The following is a 22,228-nucleotide window of genomic DNA, read 5'->3' on the forward strand; positions in this document are numbered from 1 at the left end:
TGAGCAAGCACTTGGCGACAGTGGGAAGGAAAAGTCCTTTTTAACAGGAAGAAACCTTTTTATCTCTGGCACAATAGTTCTTATTATTTTCTAGAAAATCCCAATAAAATGTCCAGAAAGGCTCCATCACTCCATCCATCGATTCAGCCACACTTACAACCTCGACAGTAGCAAAATGGGTGAGTTATTAAAAATAAATAAATACAATAAAATGAAATGAAAGTTACCCCGCTCAGTCATTATGAAGGAAAAATTCTGAAGATTGAAAATGTTTTTGTGCCAGGCTGTAATCATGTTATTTTATGATTGAAGAAAAGCATGCTTTCCCTCTGGGAATGCCATGCTTTTGAAGCAAGCCTTAAGCGGCTATTAGTGTTACTGCATTTTTGGCATTTACATGTTGTCTTGATTTTTTTTTTTTATCCCTGAAGATTGCAAATTTAGCAGCAATATAAACCAAAACTTCAAAGTAAAATAGATAAAATATCAGGGTGTCATCTGGACCATCATTTCCACTAAAATAAAGGTTTGCTGTATGTTATCCTTAAACAAATCGTTTTGATAGGCCAGTTGTGTTGCCCTTCTGGCTCGCCAAATGAACCGTGAGGCAGGCAAGCTTTGATATCCCACTCTGGATGGCATTAATAGAAATAAAGGTACTCAGATGTTCCTCTTCCAACAACAACAAAAAACATCAGAACTAAGGAAAATCAGAATCACAGAAATCTGTCTGTAGTCGCCTAGCAAGTTCAGGGATGCACAAACCCGAAAAATAGCACACATTTTCCCTTTCTTTTCTTTTTTCTTTTTTTTTTTTTAAATTGGCAGACATGCATTGGAGGGCATCTGTCAACAAACAGCTTACACCGACAACAAATGGCAGACAATCTGTTCTTGAGTAAATTGCAAGCAGTTTTTGCAGTAACGAGCTTTAATCAGAATCAGAATCAGAATCAGAATCAGAATCAGAATGGGTTTATTGCCAGATGTTGAGGTTTACAACATTAGGAAATTGCTGCGGTGCTTCAGTGCAGACAATAAGAATTAAAGTGCTATGTAGAAAGAAAGATATATACATGAGATATATACATGAGAATAAGAATTATGAGTGCTACGTAGAAAGATATATACATGAGTGCAGGTGGTGATCAGTGCCAAACATGAAATGATGCAGTGAACACAGCGTAGGGTCATGTGTTAGTGGCGGGTACAGTCATGTGGTTATTGTTCATGTGTCCAACAGCAGAGGGGAAGAAACTGTTCTTGTGGCGAGAGGTTCTGGTGCGAATGGACCGGAGCCTCCTGCCTGAGGGGAGCAGGTCAAACAGTCTGTGTCCAGGGTGAGAAGGGTCAGCTGAGATCCGGGCTGCACGCCGCAGTGTCCTGGAGGTGTACAGGTCCTGCAGAGATGGGAGTCTGCAGCCAATCACCTTCTCAGCAGAGCGCACAACACGCTGCAGTCTCTGTTTGTCCCTGATAGTGGCTCCAGCGTACCACACGGTGATGGAGGAGGTGAGGATGGACTCGATGATTGCGGTGTAGAACTGCATCATCGTCCGTGTTGGCAGGTTGAATTTCTTCAGCTGCCTCAGGAAGTACATCCTCTGCTGGGCTTTCTTGATGACGGAGGTGATGGTGGGCTCCCACTTCAGGTCCTGGGTGATGGTGGTACCCAGGAAGCGGAATGAGTCCACAGAGGTGATGGGGGTGTCAGTCAGGATGATGGGGGGGAGTGGGGCTGTGTGCTTCCTGAAGTCCACAATAATCTCCACTGTCTTCTGGGCATTCAGCACCAGGTTGTTGTGGCTGCACCAGGACACCAGACGTTCAACCTCCCTCCTGTAGGCAGACTCGTCCCCGTCCGAGATGAGCCCAATGACGGTGGTGTCATCTGCGAACTTGATTAGCTTGACAGACTGGTGGGTGGAGGTGCAGCAGTTGGTGTACAGGGAGAAGAGCAGAGGAGAAAGAACACAGCCCTGAGGGGATCCGGTGCTGATGGTCCGGGAGTCCGAGACATTCTTTCCCAGCTTTGTAGCTAACTGTTGCTCTGGAACAGACTGCCAGTGATCCTCCCCTTGTTCCTGTCCACTTGTAGAAACAGAAATTCAAGAGGTTTGTCTCGATAGTCACTCTGACAGTCGGCAGTATCAGCATTTTAGATCGAAAATTAAAACTGCGAAGGGAATTAAATATTGATTTCTTTGGCAGGAGACAAGTAGTCATCCATCTGTAAACGTATACGTGCAGTGAATTTTCCACTTTGCATCTCCCCCAGTTCTATTGTGCCCTTTTGCAGCTTCAACTAACTGTTTTATCTTTCATCTGCAGCTTCATTGCTTTGATCAGCTCTTACTGCTCTCATTAGCATCATTTTGAAATGAAAACGTTTGAAGCTACTTTGTTAATATACCTGCAGTTTTTAGTAATATTATAATGCAACAACCTAATCAGTCTTGCTGACCTATACAAGAGTTGTACATAACAGCAGATATGCTAATTGTGTAAATGGTAGAAGAATGTCTGCCTATCACAGCCACCTCTGACTTGATCAAAATGACATGACATAAAAAACAGACAGAGATAAAGAAATAAAGCATATTGTGGAATATAAGCGGGTCTGAGACGATATTTCAGTAGCTGGGGTGAAAACAGCCCGCAGTGTTGGGACACTGAAGGAGTGACAGGCAAATTGCCTGCTGGATGATGAAATTTTCCTGGCACAGATCCAGGTCATCCTCAAGTGTCACTGGAAAATAGTTTTTATGACAGCAGTTAACGTCCTTTAATTGCTTAATTTTCATTCCCGCCCAGCTCACTACAAGGAAATAGATTAAAAGATAATATAAAATATGGAAAGGCTCATCAAAATTCTGACTCTTAGTGATAAGAGAGCACAGCTTTTAATATCTGGAAATCTGGGTATGGCATGGAGTTTAACTGCAAAATTATATATACTTCAGGTTACTTATAATAATTGTGCTTAAATTAAATTATAGACACACAATGAAAATAATGATTGCAGTATACTGCCACTGTCTCATCTAATTACTTCTTATGGAAACAATTATATTTGGTATTCAGCTTTTGGCATTATGGACGCCTACATTACAAAAAAGAAGAGCAAATGATGAAGAAATGAAAACAAGTATTTAAGTAGTAAGATTAATTGGCTAGAATAATGACAAGTCATGATCTGACTTAAACTCCTGTGCTTCAGCTCCTGTTTAAAACTATCACGAGGCCTAAAGTTTTTCTGAACTCAGCCTCACATCTCAGCCTGGCTGTCATGTGTCTCAGCATAACGTAAGCAGCCGTGTCAGATCACAAGGCTTTAATTACAGACCTCGTTCATTAACACATCCTGCTTTGCAGTATTTTAGGACATGTCAAACTGTGTGCGCATGTGTTACTTTTCTGTCACACTTCTTGATTCACGTATTCTTTATATATCCATTTTAATAAGGACATATTAAAACGATCGTCCACCTGTTTGGTGAAAGTGCCATTTCCCTTATGCCCATGCGTTGAAATCCTTTAATGTATAAAGGAACCTCTAAATAGATGTTGTTATCTATTGATATAATGAACCCACATGATGCTGCTTATTCATAGACTTCAGGGGGGGGGGGGGGGCTGTACCAGATACAGCCCCCCCCCCCTTTTTTTTTTTTTAAATCCCAGGTTTAACAGACTTGTTTGCAATGCAATGCAATATGCTCGGCAACATGGGAGCCCCAGCATTCTGCAGCACAGCATCGTAGTCCTGTCACTAATAATCAGCCCTCTATAACTTACTGGATGCTGTAAAACACCGCTCAAATGAGCTGTACACGAGCAAAGCTTTAATTCAAATATAATCCGGTTACATCATAATCAATTTCATTTTAAGTCTAGGTGCTTAAATTCATAAAATTTAATTCATAAATTATTTAAATTCATCACACCAGAAATAATTCTGGTGTGATGAATTATAGTGTGTCCTCGGACACTGTGAAAGACACCAATAAAAACAGCCAGTTATTATCAGTATTATTTTGATCACAAAGGCTAAAATCCTATTTTGTCCCTTGTGAATAATCATTGAATGATTGTGCTCCGTTCTGGAAAAGTTAGAAATGGCTAATTCAATATACTGCAGTACAGCTCAAACATCACAAACAAGAAAACGAAGAGCTCATCTGAGCAGTGTCCTCCTACTGAAGGCTGATAATAATGGAGGCTTACACAAAGACATGTGAGGATCACACAACTGAACTGAGCTCTGCTAGCACACTAATTTATTATCGCTAAAGCTTATTTTCATCCCAGAGGACACCTGGACAATAATGCTCAGAGGTTCTGTTGTTCAATAGGGTTTATATGCTGTTTTGGAGGTTATTCCCTGACATGTGTTTTACTGATGTAGAAATGACACGAACAACGTGTCTCAGAGACCCTTGGTTCAGTGATATTTTTTCTAATGCAAAACTCTCTGTGATCCCTTGTTGTCGGTTGGCAAAATCATTTGCTGCTGGGACATTAGTCACAACTGTCAATCTAGCATTGAAAATAAAGTGTCCAGAGCTAATGGCGGGAAAAACAGAAATATATGAAAACACCTGGTTTGCACCATTCCATCAGTTTCATACAGCAATACTTGTGTCACGTCTGTGAGAAATGAAAGAAATATGAATACATTTCAGTGGCGGGCAATTTAATTCACAAGATTCTGAGAAATGTTTATTAAGATCTGAAGTTGATTGTATTTAAAATAGATTAAATAACAGTGAAATGTCGTAGAGAAGTAGTGAAGAACCCGCAGACAAGATTTTTTTAGCACTGTAGTTTGAATTTTCCAGCCACAAGCCTTGATCTTTCAGCAACACCATCTTAACTGTATGCTACATAGCCAGACTTTATAGAGATCCATATTGGAGTTAATGAATTCAAATCTATAGGCTGTGTTAATAGTAAACTGTTCGTCTTGTGAACTGTGTGGCAATGATAGAGAATGTAAAAGTTGCATTAATAGCTAGCTGCACCTCCTCCCAAGAGGATGATAAATCCATCAATCAGTGCAGGTTACAAACACAAACTGTACTAAACAGACTGAAAAATGCAGACTTGAAGGGCGCATTAACATGCCATTAATTTCAAATGATACCGAAGCCATTATTACAGCACTTTTACATTTTGTCCAACCTTTAATGTGGAAAATATTACTAACGGAAGACCCTTTATCCACTTTAATGGTTTTGATGTTGATGCTAATTTTCAATTCAAATATAGTTATGCTGTAGCTCAGTGAAGATGCATTGAATGTGGTCTCAGACTGGCCACATGGGAATAAATGGAGGTCATTAAAAAATAAATAAATAAAGGATAGAACATAATCTGTGAAAAAAACAAAACTTGTGGTATACACAACTTAGATGCCAACGTTTCATAGTTTGGGTACAAATCACACTGAATAGTTCAACTAATGGATGAAACTGAGCAGCAAATATTTGTAAAGCCTGACAGTCTTTATAATCTCTGTCTATAAGCTATAAATCCTCATAGCTACAGTGTGTCTCCTTTCTGTGAACATCTCAATACGTACAAACAAAAAGTGAATTTTTGTGCTTCATTAAATAGATCTGTGCCTGGCCTTCTGATAGGTTTGTCTTCTTTATTTTATTTTTATATAAAGAATATTTCAGGAATGTGACAGAAATAACCTCCTCCTAAACATCAGCAAGACTAAGGAGCTGATCGTGGACTTCACTACAAAGCAGGCGAGGAATTACAAATCCCTCATCATCAGTGGCACGCCAGTGGAGAGAGTGGACAGTTTCCGATACCTGGGTGTCCACATCACTCAGGACCTGTCATGGTCCTGACACATCAACTCCCTGGTTAAGAAAGCCCGTCAGCGTCTCTTCTTCCTCAGAAGACTTAGAGACTTCCAACTGCCACTGAAGGTGCTCAAGAACTTCTACTCCTGCACCATCAAGAGCGTCCTGATGGCAAACATCTGCACCTGGTTTGGGAACAGCACCAAGCAGGACAGACGAGATCTGCAAAGAGTGGTGCGCTCAGCCGAACGCATCATTCAATCAGAGCTCCCTGACCTGCTGTCCATCTACACCAAGCGGTGCAAGTCCAAAGCTAGGAAGATTATGATGGACCTCTCCCATCGCAACAATGGACTCTTCTCACTGTTGAGGTCTGGGAAGCGCTTCCGCTCCCTTACGGCCAAAACAGAGAGAATGAGGAGGAGCTTCTTCCCCCAGGCTATTCGGGCCCTGAACCAGGTGTAGGACTGGACTCTCCCACACACGTCACTATAAGACTGGACTCTCACACACATCACCACACGCACCACCACACATTTCCTATAATCCTATAATTCCTATAATTTATAATCTTTATAATCTCTTCTGCTATTTGCACATTCTTTACTGTAAATTCCTAAGTTAATTTGTAAATTTTGTAGTAAACTGTAAATTGTAAATATTGTAAAACTTTTCTTCTGTCATTTAATGGTCGGGCATTGTACAGCTACAAGCATTTCACCCCCATGTCGTATTGTGTATGGTTGTGTGTGTGTGACAAATAAAATTTGAATTTGAATTTGAAAAAAAAAAAAAGTATCTTCAGTTTACCATATTTCTTCTTTTTTCTTTACTGTATGCTTAGAAGCTATGAAATAAACATAAAAGGTAAGTATTAGCATAATATTATGTTGGAAAGTCATTTTGTCTAAGCAATGATGGATTTAGGCTTATTAATATACTCTTGATGCAGTTGTGAGAACCCTATACATGAAAAAAATACCATAAATGTCTGCTGTTTTTAGTCTTTTCAGCCTTGATGACTCAGATAAACATTTTTTTCTTTTAAAAGTTAACTACATACCAAAAAATTATGTTTATTTGTTCAGTTACGTCTACACTTCAAGTATTTTTTGTGAGGTGAGTTGATGTGTAGTATTCCCATTTGATAATAAATCAGACATGAAGAAAGACAAGGAGACTAACAAAACTGAGAAAAAATAAAGATGAGAAAAGTTTAACCGAAGAGAAATTAGGGGAAAAGGTAATTAGTGGAGCAGTTGGTGGTTTATCTAAGAAATAGTGAAAGTCTAACTGTTCTCACTCTCTCCAGGGACAAACAGACAGGCTCTGGTTGCTGTCCCCCTCTTCCCATTTCACTGTCAAAGTGACAATGACTTATTTCCTCACACGTTTTCTTTATACTTCACACATTTACATCTAGTTTTTATCCATATTCATTAACGTTTCATCATTTTGTAACTAATGTCAAGGTTAAACTCACCAAAGGGTAGGGCAATCAAAATTCTCCAGGAACTCAGCTGGAGGAAAATAGAGCCGCTGATTAGTTGTTAAGGGTAAAGTGGAGAGTAGAAAATGGATTAGTGTGCAGTTAGAATATGTCGCACTTCATGAAGTGTGAATGAAGGATGTTTTCCCCATCTGGGGTTATGGAGAAACTGTGAATGACTGAAGACACTTTTAAAAACAAGCAGCGCAAAAAATAAAAGCGGGGTGGAAAAAAAAAGTCCTCCTCAAGAGACCTTTTTTGATTTGCTCTCCTTCTCCTCAATTTAAATACTTTGGATATATTTTCTTTTCACACAGTAAATATTATATAAGGCAAGACACATGAAATGCCTTTAGATACTTTTGGAAAGTAAGCACAAGCTCCCGGGTATGTGCTCCTTCAAAGGGTTGCTTGAAGGGTAAAACTTGCTTTTGGATTGGGATGCAGTTAAAGGTCGGAGTCAGACATGGCAGGTGGGATGGTTTACAAAGTGTATGCAAAGAGTATTATAAATTAAAATCTCACAAATGAAGTAATTCATATGCTCTTGTATTGGTATATGTGCTAGTGCAGTACATTCTGTGATACTTAATATTGAGTCATTCTATCAACCTAAATTCAAAACATCCATGGTGCTTTTAAGCATTTAATTGTGCATCAGAGTTATTAGTACAATCATCACCAAGGTTACCAAGAGAATATGAAGGTTAAGGTTGCTGGGAGGCTCTCAGTTAGACACACTTATGGGTTAAGTGGCAAATTTCTTTGCCCAGATAATGAAGGGTTACAGTTAAATACTCTAGTGCCTTAAAATATCCAGGTCTTCTTTGATATCTAGGTTAAATCAAATGAGAAGTGGAGACAGCCAGGGAAAAGAGACAATCTATACTTTAGTACATTTATGTCTAGCATATCATTGTATCATATGTGGATAGAACAACAATTAAGATGTGTTGTTTGGGGACCAAAAAAAACTGCTTGTCCAATACAAAATCCCCTTAAAAACCTAGTGTTGTAGGATATAGTAAGCCAATGTCTTCACTATGGGTTTACTGCCAGTTTAGTATTCCCTGTCACATCTTCTAAAATATTTAAGAGATGGCCTGTTTCCCCTTGTTAAAAGAATAAGATATCTTGTTCGCACTATAATACATTTGACCATGAGTAAAAACGAATAAATTTTAATGTAAAACTGCAAAATCCAGACTTATTTTTCTTTTTGTCTTCCCTTATTGGCAAAAATAAAAACCTACTGATTGGACGGAAATGGCCAATCACTTCCGGTATTTTGGAGCAGGCGCCCTCTGCTGGACTGGTGCGAAACAATTTCCAGATCAAATGGGAGCAAACGAGGAGTTTGCGTTAAAGTAAGTTATCGAACATTTCAAGACGATAACATTTTAATATGGTATTTAAAATCTAAAAATATTTGCCAGTTGTTTACTTGCTTCGTCCTTGTTGTGACATTAGCACAGCTGCCATCTAATTACACTTACCAATAACAGCTCACTTTTACTCTTTTCCTAAAAAAGAAACCCCAAAGTGTGAAGTTTTTGACGTGATTAAAAAGATAAGCCCATTATTTTATTCGCACTTTTTGTGGCATATTGCATTAGGTGACAGTAAACTGAGTTCAGTGTTCCGCTGTGAAAATACACGGGTAATTGCCTTGGCTGACAAAGTGAGAGCTCCAGCGCAGCGTGCTGAAAGTTTTTGTATGAGAATTGTTACCACATGTGATTTTTGAAAGTCATTGAGAACAAGCATGCTCTATTTAATTTTTTAAACGTCATATGTTTTTCATTGCTCATTTTATGTTAATTTCATAGTGACATCTTGACCTAGCAGTCTTCTTGTAAGTGTTGTTGCTATTGTGTCAGCTTTCTTCTGCTTTGCACCATGGGCTGCTTATCTCCACCACATTAGCAGATACTTTCTCTCAACACAGCTGCTTCTGGTTCAGCTCCAGCTCTCGTTTGAAGCTTCTTTTAGGCCAGGGTCTTTGGTTTCCCACAGTCTTTTAATCATGCTTGCCACAGTGTTAACATTAGGAAACTTCTCCTGACAGATAACACCCTCAGGGTTAGCACTGTTGACATCCCTGATGCATCTAAAGCTTTAAGACGGGTGGCTCTCTTTAAACTGTCTATAGAGAGATTTGTTTTCCTCTCTGTTGGTCTTCTACACAAATATTACTGTCCTCCTCAAGGCCTTTTGATGTGTCACCTCTGGTAACGCCCACCATCCATGTGCAAATCTTGTGCAAATAGAATGACTTACCCTGTGACTGATATATTTTTGGTGTGTTTTTTTTTGTTTGTGTTTTTTTTTTTTTTTTTTTGCTTGTTTTTGACTGAAGTATTTTTGGAGTATAGATTTTAGTATTATTGCACACAATATGTTGACACAACAAACTAACTATTTAGATACAAAATCCCAGCACACAATTTGGAAACCACTGATGTTGAATTTGATCCCAGAAAGGCAGATTGTAACTCTTATTTTGAAAGTGTAACAATATGAGTTTAGGATGCCTACCTAAAATAATGATTTGTGATGTTTAAATGCCATTTATATGTCCAGACAAAAATGAGAAATAGCCTCATAAACGATTTTGTCTTTTTCAAACCTTGTTACAAAGAGCAGAGGTAATCGTAAGGTGTTATTTAACACTATTAGTAATATTGTTACTCTTGCTCCACCTGCTGTCCCTATTTTTTCACATGACGTGAAATAATACTTGTCCATCAGCATCTTCATTGTGTGTTCCTGCATCAGCTCGGCGTGCTATTTCAGAAAGTTTTCACCTGTTTCTTTATTGAAGATGGTAAAATTGGTTGACTCACTGAAAGATTCCTCCTCTTCTCTCTCCTGTTTCAGTCTATTGGTCTTTGAGTGCTCACTATGATCAACACATTACTGGTTCATTCTACAGAAACTGCTCTTCTTAGTGTGTCCAGTGGCATTTTGTTGTAAAGTGATGCAGGAGAATGTTTCGTTTTGCTGATGTTAGACCTTACCTCTGCTTTTGATATTGTTCATATTTTGCTGAAGAGGCTCAGATATTGGGTGGGTGTCTGGTTCTCCTTTGCATCATTTCTACCTGAATGATGCTTTTCTGTGGCTGTTTCTAAGTACAGCTCCTTTGCCACTTCTCTTACATACAGTGTGCCACAAGATTCTGTTTTGGGGCCTTCTATTCACTCTGTAGCACATTTTGAGCACCTTTAAGGAATTATTTTATTACTGCTATGCAGATGACATTCAGTTATATATCTGAGGTTCTTAGTAGGAAATTTGTCAGAAGCACAAACAGGGACTTCATTTTTTCTTGAACTCAATGAAAAAGCTGAAGTCCTTGTTGGTGCCCCTGACAGATTTTCTGCCTAAAGGCCCCTTGCCTCATCTTAAACTGTCAGAGCAACTGGTGTATCTCTACAAAAACTAAATAGAAAAAAAGGAAACTCAATATTTTGACCACCCTTTTGCTTGACATGAACTGGAGTTAAGGATTTGGTTGCCAATCGATATTTAATGTCATTGTAATTCAGGTCCCAAAGTCAAACGAATACTGAGAGTGAAAAACGGTCTAAATTCTTTCATCTTTAATGAAATCATCAGCGTTGCTGCTTTACCAGGTGTAACAATTAAGTTTAACATCCAGGCATCCATGAAAACAGAATTTATTAAATTTAACGGAGTTAGAAGTTAACAGGAAGTTAGCTCGCTAGTTTCCACCTAAACATTTCATACCATGTTCTGGTTGAGAGATTTTTGAAACTAATTAAAACGTACAGCTCTGCTACCACTTCCAAAATAATGAAGACAGAAAACTAAACAGCAGTGGCGTTTGCAGGGTTACTGAAGTTGGACTACCTGGTATATAATGTTGTGCTACGTGATTGCTAGCAACACAGCTATGTTAGCATAACATTAGCACAGTGAAGCTGGCGGATGAACGCCAACTTTTTTTCCACTCGATAAAAGTTAACGTGAGGGATTCTGGTGGTTAAAGGCAAATGCAATCGCATAGCAGTATGCTATACACGGGCCAAACTTCAGTCAGGAGAACAACTGAGATTATTCAACCACAATACAAGGTTAGTTATTAATATACTGCAACATAGAGCAGCTGCGAGAGAATTCAACATTAATGAATCAGTGTTACGGAAGCGCAGTTTTTGGCTTTCCCCATATTTCAAAAGTGCTTCATCTCTTTGCTATGACTCGCGGCATAATTTGCAGATGATAATTGTTGTAGCCGCTGCGACGCTTTCGACCAAAACAGGCGTAGCTTGATGACATCATCAACATGCGCTATCGCGATAGAGCGGTATAGTCAAAATCTCTATCGTTGGCCAAATTTATATCGTTTCTATCGTATATCGTTTATATCGCCCACCCCTAAAATTGTCATGCAGGCAGAATGGTCACTGTCCTCTTTAGTTTAAGATGCAGACCATGTTTTCCAAAAACAATTTCAAATTTTGATTCATCTGAGCACAGAACAGCTTTCCACTTTGCTTCAGTCCATTTTAACTATGTTTTTTTGGCCAGTGAAGATGGTGAAATTTCTGGATCATGTTGAGATATGGCTTCTTTTTTATATTATAGAGCTTTAAAATGCATCGGCTGTAAAAACAAGAACTGTTTTCAGATACTGATTTCTACAAGTGTTTCTGAGCCCATGCATTCATTGACATGACCAAATCATGCCCATTTTTAATGCAGTGGTGCCTCAGGGCCTGAAAATCATGAGCATTCAATATTGATTTTCAGCCTTGTGCCGTGCACAGATTCTGTAGTACTTATCATCTTCTTTTGATTGTATGTACTGTAGATGATGAGTACCCAAAGATCTTTGGGATTTAATGTCAGAAGATTTTTCTGAAATTGTTTCACAATTTGGAAATGCAGGTTTTTGCAGGTTAGTGAATCTGCAGATTATGACTCACTTTTGTTGATGCCATCAAGTTAAAAATGAGGAAATGTTTTTTCCTAAAATCGTATGTTTACTCATTTTAAAAACTTTGTTTTTTAAATATATATATTCCACTGTGAATAACATGGATTCATGAGCCTCGCATTGATTTTTTTTTTTTTAACACTTTATACATTGTCCCAATTTCTGCAGAATTGAGTTTATAAAACAACAGGATAGTTTTCTTTGACTAAAACAATCATCTTTCCTACATAAGCTGCCAGTGTCACCTACAGCACATGGCCATATCAAACTATAATAATGTTACTGAGAAAAGATGAGTGAAAGAAGAGACGGGACGTAAGATGGTAGCAGAAAGTAGGTCAAGATAGAATGAGCTCACCAACTGGAGGCATGATGGGGGGGAAGAGGGAAGAAAGGGAAAATAAAAGGCATGTGAAAAGGGAACCTGAATTGTGATGTGAAAAAAAAAATGAAGGGATAGGAAAATATTGGATGAAGTAGGGGAACAGAAGTTGAAGCTCACAAAATGGATATACTTTTTTATACCCTGAAAAAGGATAGAAATATGAATTTGAAGGAGAGAATATATAAGGATTTCTTTGGGACATGATGGGGAGAGGATGAAAGGTGCGAGATGGAAGAAGGGATTGGAATGCAGGAGCAGAGACAGCGTACTTGTGGAAAATGAGCTGGGAAAATACCTGGGTATGAAATAAGAGGTGAAGGCAGAGATGAAAGCTAAGAGAAAATGGGTGAATAAAATGATGCTATGATGTGCAGGTACTGATCAAGACGAGCGAAAAGAATAGTTAGCAAAGAAAAGCAGGGTGGCTGTGGTTCAGGACAAATCAAAGCTCCATGTTGCAGGCAGGATACTAGTGCCAGATATTTAACTCCACGCTGAGCACTGTAAAAATGTGAATTTGTTTTATAAAAGCTCTTTGAGGGATACATTCCTGTCCATTTATGAGGGAGGTGTAGCTACATTTTTTTTAACTACTGCCCACAAATATTCTCAGCTTCATTTGGAATGAATAAGTATCATGTTTTCCCGTCTGCACATTATCTCTAAATTAGCTTAATTGGTCACATTGCACTCTATCCTTATAACAATATTAAAATAAATTATTTATAAGGAAGCAGGAAAAAATCTTTCATTTGCAGCATATTAAATCATCAATTAATAACTGATTTATTGTTATGTTTAGGTGATATCCAAACATGGAACTACAGTGCAAGAAATATTCAGATTTTCTGTATTGATGACGGCTGGCAGATCCAGGCACGGCCCTCAAAGCCGTGCCTGGATGTGCCTGAAATTCTTAAACGGTTGAATCAGATAAACTGAAATTTGCCAGTTCTGATGTGTTCACACTCAAAGCTTCAAGCCTTAAATATGGAAGTTGGTGGAACATCTTGACAGGTTAACCTACCATTTAAAGATTATGTGGCATGCTGGTTGTTCGGCAATGATACAAATAGTCAAATCCTTTTTTTAACAATAGAATGCAGATACAGCTTTGATACTCTGTGATTTTTTTTTTTCCTTTTTCCCAGTTGGAGCTGAGCTTTGTACAATAAAAATATATCATCAGTACGGCTTCGCAGTCTCCATTTGGTCAGGCAGTCCCAGAGTTGATAAAAATGTGAGCTGAACTCTCTTCAAACATAAATGTTAAATTGTTGATATTGGAAAACTTTACGAGTAGCTCACATATAATTCTTTAGTAATGATAATTTATTTTAGGGCTCCTCAATCAAATCCAAATAATTTTAAATCACATCACCCATTTCATCTCCAAGTCCAAATGTTTTCATTATTTTCTGTTTTGCAGTTGAAAAATGTTACAGTCACATGCTAAACCCTTCAGCATTCCATAGGGTATATTTGTAGTTTTAATATAGAAATTATATATTTGTTGTTTATTATTGTTTTTTCAGTAATATGTCGTTTTGCTGTGCAAACTCAGCCCACAAATGAGGTTGTTCAGGTTTTAGGGGATTAGAGGAACCTGTCATGATTTACTCATCTTTGTAATGACAGTGGTTTGGCCAGCACCACCTTTCAGTTGCCCCCTGTGTGTGTGCGTGTGTGTGTGTGTGTCTGTGTGTTCCTGTCTAGCTATCTTTGTACTATATATGTGAGAACCAGCAGTCACTTGTAAGGACACACAACCCGGTCCTCACATTTTTGAATTTTTTGAGGCTCAAAATGTGGTTTTAGTGTCAGGGTTACAATTAGGTTATGGTTAGGGTAAGGGGCTAGGGAAACCATTGTGTCAATGAGGGTCCTCACTAAGATAGCTGAACGGGGTTGTGTGTGTGTGTGTGTGTGTGTGTGTTGGCATTTGTGCATGTGCATCATTGCAGGAGTACACACACAGGATTTGAGGAGATGCCATGTATGTACAAGTGTGCCAGTTTTCAGTTTTTCTGGGCAGGCACATCATTGCTCATACTCGTAACGTCCTACTATACATTGATAACAAATTTATTTGGATATTTTTTAACCTCAACTGAGGTTCTGTTTTGTAATCTGCAGTTGGGGGAAAAAATGCAAATATGCATGTTTTGACAAATGTGTTATTTGCTTGGCTATTTATTAAGTAAGAGAGGCAAAGGGGATAACTGAAAAAGAATTGATTTAATGATATGGTTTATCGCTGCTCTGAAAATCATCATCATCTGGGTTACAGCTCTAGGACTGGGCTCAAACCCATGTTATTACAAATAATACCACATAATGCATTCTCCATAAATGTCAGTTTCTCTGCTCCTTTCATTTTTCTACTCTTTCATTCACTTGCTGACTTTTCCCTGCTGCTGCACCTTCTTTTTCTTTCTCCCCTCCCCCTTAGCCCTCTCTCCCTCCTCTTTCCCTCCACTTCCCTCCCACTTTTCTCTCTCTCACTCTAAAGAGCACTCACTGCCTGCACTTCTCTTCATTTTCCACCCCAACATGTTGGCAGGAGGAGAAAGAGGAGGATGTTGCGCTCTACCCTTGGTGCGTTTTTGCCACCACTCCGGCCAGCGCACACTGCCTCTGACTCAGACTCAGCCTCAGCTTTCAGCCGTCCCCGCCTGAAAGACTTGAGAGGGGAGGTGGAGAAGGACTCGAAGACTAAGCTGGAGCTTAGGAGCTCTCACTTCAGGGTCCTCAACAGGAACAACAACAGCAGAAGAACAGAAAAGAGCAACTGCTCTTCATCTGTGGTGGAAACTACTCATACCTCAGCAGTGACCACCTCCTCTTTTTCCTCCCTCTCAGCTCCAAGATCCATGTGGCAGGAGGCTATAAGGAGAAAGCGGTATCTCCTTGACCGGACAGGGGAGTCTGAAGTAAACAGAAGAGGAGGTGGTGGTGAAGTGAAGAGAAACAAGTCCCCAGACTGGCTGTATGAATCATACTACTGTATGAGCCAGCAGCATCCTCTGATTGTCTTTTTGCTCCTCATAGTGATGGGTGCCTGCCTGGCTCTGCTGACTGTGTTCTTTGCTTCAGGACTGGTAAGCTGCTCATTCAAAACACACAGAAACAAACACACACATGCAGACTTATGTGTGTGTAGGAAATGAATATTAAACAGTTGCATTTATTGAAGTGGATGCAAGCCACATACTGTATAATGTATATATTATATAATGTATAGTGTACATCCTATAAGTATTCATGCAAATGGGGTCACCGAAACTGACTACACACAGTTTGTTTGTACATACATGCTTAGGTTGTCACAGCATGTCTTTATTGCAAAACTAATGTGAGGAGAAGGGTGAGATAAAGGTGAGAGGGGATGCAAGGGTCTTAGTTATTTTATGAGCTCATAGCTGCAGAAAGATCTGTTTCCTTTTTTCACTATTTTCATGGAGTATGTTTTCCGGAAAAATCTGAAAATTCATAAAGTGAAAAAAGGCTCTAAAATAGCACAATATAAGTGCTTATGGTCATTGGCTCTGCTTCCATTTTAGACTGTCCTTCATTAGCTTCCTACTTTCATACTGTTATATAACTAAGAAAACAAGAACTCTTTAGACATTGGCCGAATCTAGAAAAGTGTCTCTCTCCTACTGTCTCTGCTGTGTCTGTTGTTTTGAAGTGATCAGTCTAAAACATACAAAGACACAGTATTGCATAGAAAGCACTGGCTCACAGAGCACATATCACATAATATTTAGGAAATCTTGCATAGTAACCTGATGAGCTCACTAACATGTGGTTGGAAAGTCAGCTGTTGCAGTTCCTTGCATGGACAATCAGTTAGAACGAAACAAAATCATAAATGTCTGATTAGGTAACAAATGACACATCAAAAAGGCTGAAATCTTATGAGCGAGCATATCATAATCTGGAAACTTTCAAATTTTTAGTTAAGAATGTTTTAATAATGTTACATACATTTTTAATTGTTGCATATTATAATATTAGTGGTATCCACGGGGTGGGATGAGGTGAATGTGCGTCCTAACATGACAAAAGTGATCTTTTTTTTTTTTTTCAAAAATTAGTTTTTATTCAACTGTGAGTAGATATTGAAGCATGTAGATATTGTGCAGTTCACATATCATCACTATTTTATAGTTCAGGTGTTAGGACCAGGTTGAAACCAGGTGGTAGCTTTCAGTGGGGTCTCATACCTAATTACTGAAACAATAACAATAGCAGATTACCAAGATTCAGCACTATCAACTAAGACTGGCTGACACTGCAGCACGGTGTAAAGGTTCAACCAGCTCTGATGGGATGATAATGGCTCTGCCTTTACGTTATTAAAAAGACCTGTGCTCATACTGCTTTTCTTACTGTGCTAGAGTTACAGCAAAAACACAGTCACTCTTTTTTCAACTTTTACTGTACTCCAGTACAGTTAAAAGCAAAAAAAGCACAATAAAATATAAAAAAAACATATAAAAGCATTTATCCAGTGATGATAAGTTAGGTTTATTACTAAAATAGGCAGTACATTGTGTTTGGAAATGAGAACTGCAACAAAATACTTGTTTAAAAGCCGTGCAAAAGTCATTCAGAAATAAAGATAGGTAGGGATTTACTACTCTGTGAGAAACTGCTTTACATTAATTTAATGGTACAATAATTCCAATGGGGGATAATATACTTGCAAACAAAAGGTCTGAACAGCACTATGACTTACAGATGACTACAATAAGCAGTTTCCTATGGTTAGTTGGTGTGTTATCTGAAATTTAAAAAATGTAAGATTTCGTTCAAAAACCATGGATGGCTCTTTCTCTATGCTATAGAGAATGAAGACTGTCTGGCTTGTTCTCAGGTCAAAGTTCAAAGGTCAGTTCCTTGATGGTAGCATTACTGCTCATTTAGTAATTTTTGGAGAACATCTTGCTTATTTCAGCAAGAAAAACAGCATTTCACATTTTCCATCAGCGTGATTGTGTAGTAGGCGAACTGGTGCTAAACTATACTGTCTACAGTGCAGCTTGTATTGAAAACACTCATACCATTATGCAATGAAAAGAATGGCAAATATCAAGCAATAATATGGGAATATTAATATATCATAACAGCATTTGGTCCCCTCAGTACCCAAACACTTAGCAAGGTGCTGTTAAAACAAGAGGTGATGCAGCACTGTGGGGAAATAAGCCTCTGTCTCAGGTTTTTAAAACATGTTGCTGGCATCAAATTCAAAAACAACATTGGATATATTATAGTTGTACTGTTTTCAGTTAAATATATGCTTCGAAATTATGTCTGAACTTCAGAAAGGTCGTGCAGGTCATTGCTTTGACACTAGTACTGGGAGTCAGCAGTTAAATAGTGCCCTCTTTCTTTTATCAAATCAAGAATAATTTTAGAATAATAGAATATTTTCTTCTTCCTGCTCCTTTTCACACATGGTTGTAGTGCTTTATTGATAGAAAGTGTGGTTGGTTTGTTTGATCTGTTGTACCAAGTGTGAAATAAATAAATAAATGAAATGAAAGAATAATAGATTTATAGTTTGAATTTCTAACCACTATTGAAACAAATCATGATACAAGTTTTCCAAACTAGATTATAAATATCATGGCTACACTCTCTTGTAATAGTGATGTTATGGGTTTCCACATGGAGAGATAAGATAGTTGGTCATTCTTAAGATTTGACACCTTAGTCTCAGCCTGAAGGATAACTTCATCTTGACCTTATTATTTAACACAAATGTTTAACTAGATCAAAATATAGAAGTATTTTTAACCCCAAGGTAAAAGCGCCTAAAACCATTAATAATTAACATAAAGCAAGAAGCATAAACCAGAACCAACCAAGAGTCTTTTGAAACTGTAGTTTTAGGAAAACAGTTCTATTAAATAAAAATATAAACAAAAACATTAACAAATATCTTTTTAATGTTTTTGTTGGTACACAGTGAATAAATCTTTTCCTGCCCACTGCTCAGACTATCTGTTTCAACATCTTCTGCCTTCTGTTTTTTATTTTTATGTATTTATTTATATATATATTTTTCCTCTATCCCTGTGCTGGATATGCATGAATTTTCTGATTGCTATTTTTTTTTCTCCATCATCCCATTCTTATGCCATCTATCACCTCCTCATATTTCTGTCTCTCTTTTTATTCATATCCCATCATCCCTCCATCCTCCTAGCTGGCTGACCTAAATCCTGTGCTGTTTTGGAGCTCTGCTCTGGGCGAGACAAACTCTATGTGGCTTTCTGCAGCCACACACATCCTCTCATGTCCCAGTGCATTGACTGCGCATGAGAAAAAGACAGAGGATAGGTGGGGGGTGGGGGGGCTAAATAAGGAGAAGGAGAACTAGAAAAAGGATAAATGCAAAGAGAAACATTGTTAAGCTAGCAGAATTACAGGTCACTTTTGAAAGAGTTGATTGAAAGAATAAAAATCGTTTTAGTAATTACGCTGCAGTGAATGAGAAGTACACATTTTCAATTAACTATATGCATGACTATGCATGACTACTTTTTTTACGCACTAGTTGAAATGAGAATTTAAACAGTCTTAATTGTTGCTGTCAGTCTGGATTATGTTTTGCTTCGTATAGTGGATATTTTTAATTTTTAAACGTGACAATCACGTGCATGGATGTGGAAGCTATTTTATGAGGCTCTCTTAATATCATCACGTCTGTGAATCACGTATGTTTTTAAATTAATATATACTGAACCAGCATTGAAAACCGTTATTCATAGAACTGATTGATTTATCTCAAATGTTGGAAATTTTTTACAGATTTCATTTCCTCCAAAGGAAAATATGATATGATATGAGACATCAGCCTCCATGTCCCTGTCCTGACCCTTTTCCATCCCCCATCATACCACTGTGAAACCACTGATGGGGTGAAGCCTGGCAAAGCCTGGCAGCTCGTGTCTCACTTTAACATCCTATACCTTGGAGAAGCTCTTGAATATTTTATCAGAACTTGCATATCAAAGTGTATTTAAGAAATTAAACATGCCTATAATGAATACTTCAGCTAATTACTAATTAACGACTTTTGTATCTGTTTTTGTTTTGGACCGTGTAACATCCTGTCACTTTAATTTATTCTATCATTGCACACTGAGAAGAGGATATGACAGGACATGGATACATGTATTGTTATTGAACAGCTTATTATCTATAATATAATAACACAGTCCTGTGAAAATCAAAGTAGACCCTTACTGCTTCCATAGGAATCATGAAAGTACATAGTAGTCAGGCGCTGCTAGTCAAATGTACTGTTTTCCTCCTCATGACCACCTCTATAAAGTTTTGGAAATTGGTGTGCATTGCCACAATCTTCCCAGGAGTTAATCTCCCAGAAAATACATCCCAAAGTCAGACTGTGCAATGCTCAAAGAAACTACAAAAAATTCAAGAACAACATCTCAGCCTCTACAGGCTCAGTTTGCATGTTAAATGTTAAAGTTCATAAAAAATAAGACTGAACAAGTATGGCTTATTTGTAAGAGTCCCAAAAAAAGCCCCTTCTTTCTCTAGTAGCACAGCTTAGGATAGCAAAAGTGCCTCTGAACAAACCACAAGATTTATTGAACAAGTTATTTCTGGTGAAAACCAAACACAGCATTCCAGCACAAATACACCAGCTGCCAAGCACGGTGGTGGAGGGCTGATGATTTGGACTTGTTTGCAGCCCCAAGACCTGGACAGGTTCCACTCATTCAGTTAGTTATGAACACCTCTTTATAGCAAAGCATTTTGGAGTGAAATGTGATGCCATCTGTGCAATGGCTAATGCTTGACCAGAAGGGACTGCAAAAGGACAATGATCCTATGCATGTCACCAAGGACTGTTTAATACAGGTTCTACTTTAAAAAGGGGAACCTTCTTAAACGGGAATAGCAATATTGGAGCCAGAAACAATAGGACATTTTAAAAATATAATTTATTTTGCACATAAACAGTAAAATACCCTGGGCAGGGACAACAATTATTAAAATAGAATAAAAGAGCAATACACGTGTCAGGTGTCTCGCCCCTCACCGACATCCGGCGTACTTCTGCCCGTCCCGCAGCTGCGAATCTCCCACACCGCTGCAGAATATTCCCAGTTGCTCCTCTGCAGCCCACTCGCCAGCACCTCCAACGCTATTGCTGTCGCCAGTTAAGCTTCTCTCGAGAATGTCCTCTGACCTGCGACCTCCTCAGTTGCCGCTGCCGCCCACTACTTCGCCATCTCTGCTGCCCTCCTTCTCCTGACCTGCAAGGCCCTCTTATTGGGCCTCTGTGACCTCCCAGGTGTGCCAAGTTAGTAATCAGGGAGGGGCGGAGTCTCTCCATGACAAGTCAACAAGAAATACAATCAAAAACATGCAATAATACAAGAAAACTGTACAATATTAAAAATAGTAAAACACAGCACTCATGCAAGATGAAAAACCCAGTTAACTTGTCCATTTCCACCCTGTGACATGCACTGCAGCAAATCTATAACAGAATGGCTGAAAAAGAAAAGAATTGAGGTGTTGCAATGGCCGAGTCAAAGTATAGAGCTCAATTCAACGGAATTGCTGCAGAGAGCTGTGAATGAACAATACTGTAGGTTTTTGCTGCCAAAGGTGGTTCTGCAATTCACTGAATCATGGGGTGCACTAAGTTCCCACAGGACTTCATAGGAACTTGTGAACTCATGATTTATCCTTTGGGGGCAGTTTTACCCCTTTTTCTTTTTTCTTTTTTTTTTTTTAGGTTATTTGCATTTTGTTTGGTTTGTTTTTTTTCTCAATCTTATGCAAACAAAATTGTAAATATGGAGATTGGTTAAATTCGGTTTACCAGGAGCTGTGATACAGTGTTTTCTTTGTAAGTGTTCATTTATATCCACAGTCCCTAGTTAGTTTTTATGGCAGGTGTGTACATTTGCATGCACACATCTGCCTCGGTTACTCTATTTTTAGAATATTAAAGCAGAAAGAGACAGGGAAATGGCTTTTTCTTACAAAGGTTGTTTTGTGTCCTCTCGAGAAATCTGCCCTTTGAATTTGTAGGAAAGGGTATTTTACTCAGATTATTCTTCAGTCGTCTGATAAATTCCCTTCCCTCTTAAAATGTCCATCTACATGTCTCACTTTTTTCTCACCTTTCTGATGCTCAATTTTTTTTTTTTGTTCTGTCCTTTTCCAGAACATTGCGGACCATGTGGCCTTTGTAATCACTGTACCCACAGCACTGGCCATATTCCTGGCTGTATTTGTGCTTGTCTGCATTGAGTCTGTCTTCAAGAAGCTTTTACGTGTTTTCTCCCTGGTCATCTGGGCTTGTTTGGTTGCCATGGGTTACCTTTTTATGTTTTCTGGAGGGATCATCTGTCCGTGGGATCAGGTAAGACAAGCGATGAAATTTCTGGTACATTTATTTGTTGTAGAGCATGTTACATGTGTGTTTAAATGAAGTGATTTATTTGTGTTTTATAGATACTCCTGTGATTTGGTTTAGATAAAACTGATACAGAGACAATAAAAAGTAT

General features: G+C 38.5%; 1 protein-coding gene across 5 annotated transcripts in view; it reads left to right on the plus strand.

Annotated features, from left to right (window-relative positions):
* The first annotated feature begins 8,593 nt into the window (after nt 1–8,593).
* adcy2a (adenylate cyclase 2a) overlaps nt 8,594–22,228 on the plus strand; it is a 66,823-nt gene continuing 53,188 nt past the window's right edge. The window contains exons 1-4 of one of the 5 annotated variants that reach the window (XM_082550835.1): nt 8,594–8,675; nt 15,522–15,614; nt 15,711–15,760; nt 21,886–22,083. In XM_082550835.1, coding sequence (XP_082406961.1) covers nt 15,533–15,614; nt 15,711–15,760; nt 21,886–22,083 — 330 coding nt within the window. In that variant the 5' untranslated portion in view covers nt 8,594–8,675; nt 15,522–15,532. Of the gene's footprint in view, nt 8,676–10,808; nt 11,409–15,222; nt 15,761–21,885; nt 22,084–22,228 lie in introns of those variants that run through there. The other 4 variants (XM_082550833.1, XM_082550831.1, XM_082550832.1 and 1 more) reach the window with 4 other exon arrangements.

This window comes from Aulonocara stuartgranti (genome assembly GCF_965226115.1).
Source record: "Aulonocara stuartgranti genome assembly, chromosome: 11".
Classification (NCBI taxonomy): Eukaryota; Metazoa; Chordata; class Actinopteri; order Cichliformes; family Cichlidae; genus Aulonocara; species Aulonocara stuartgranti.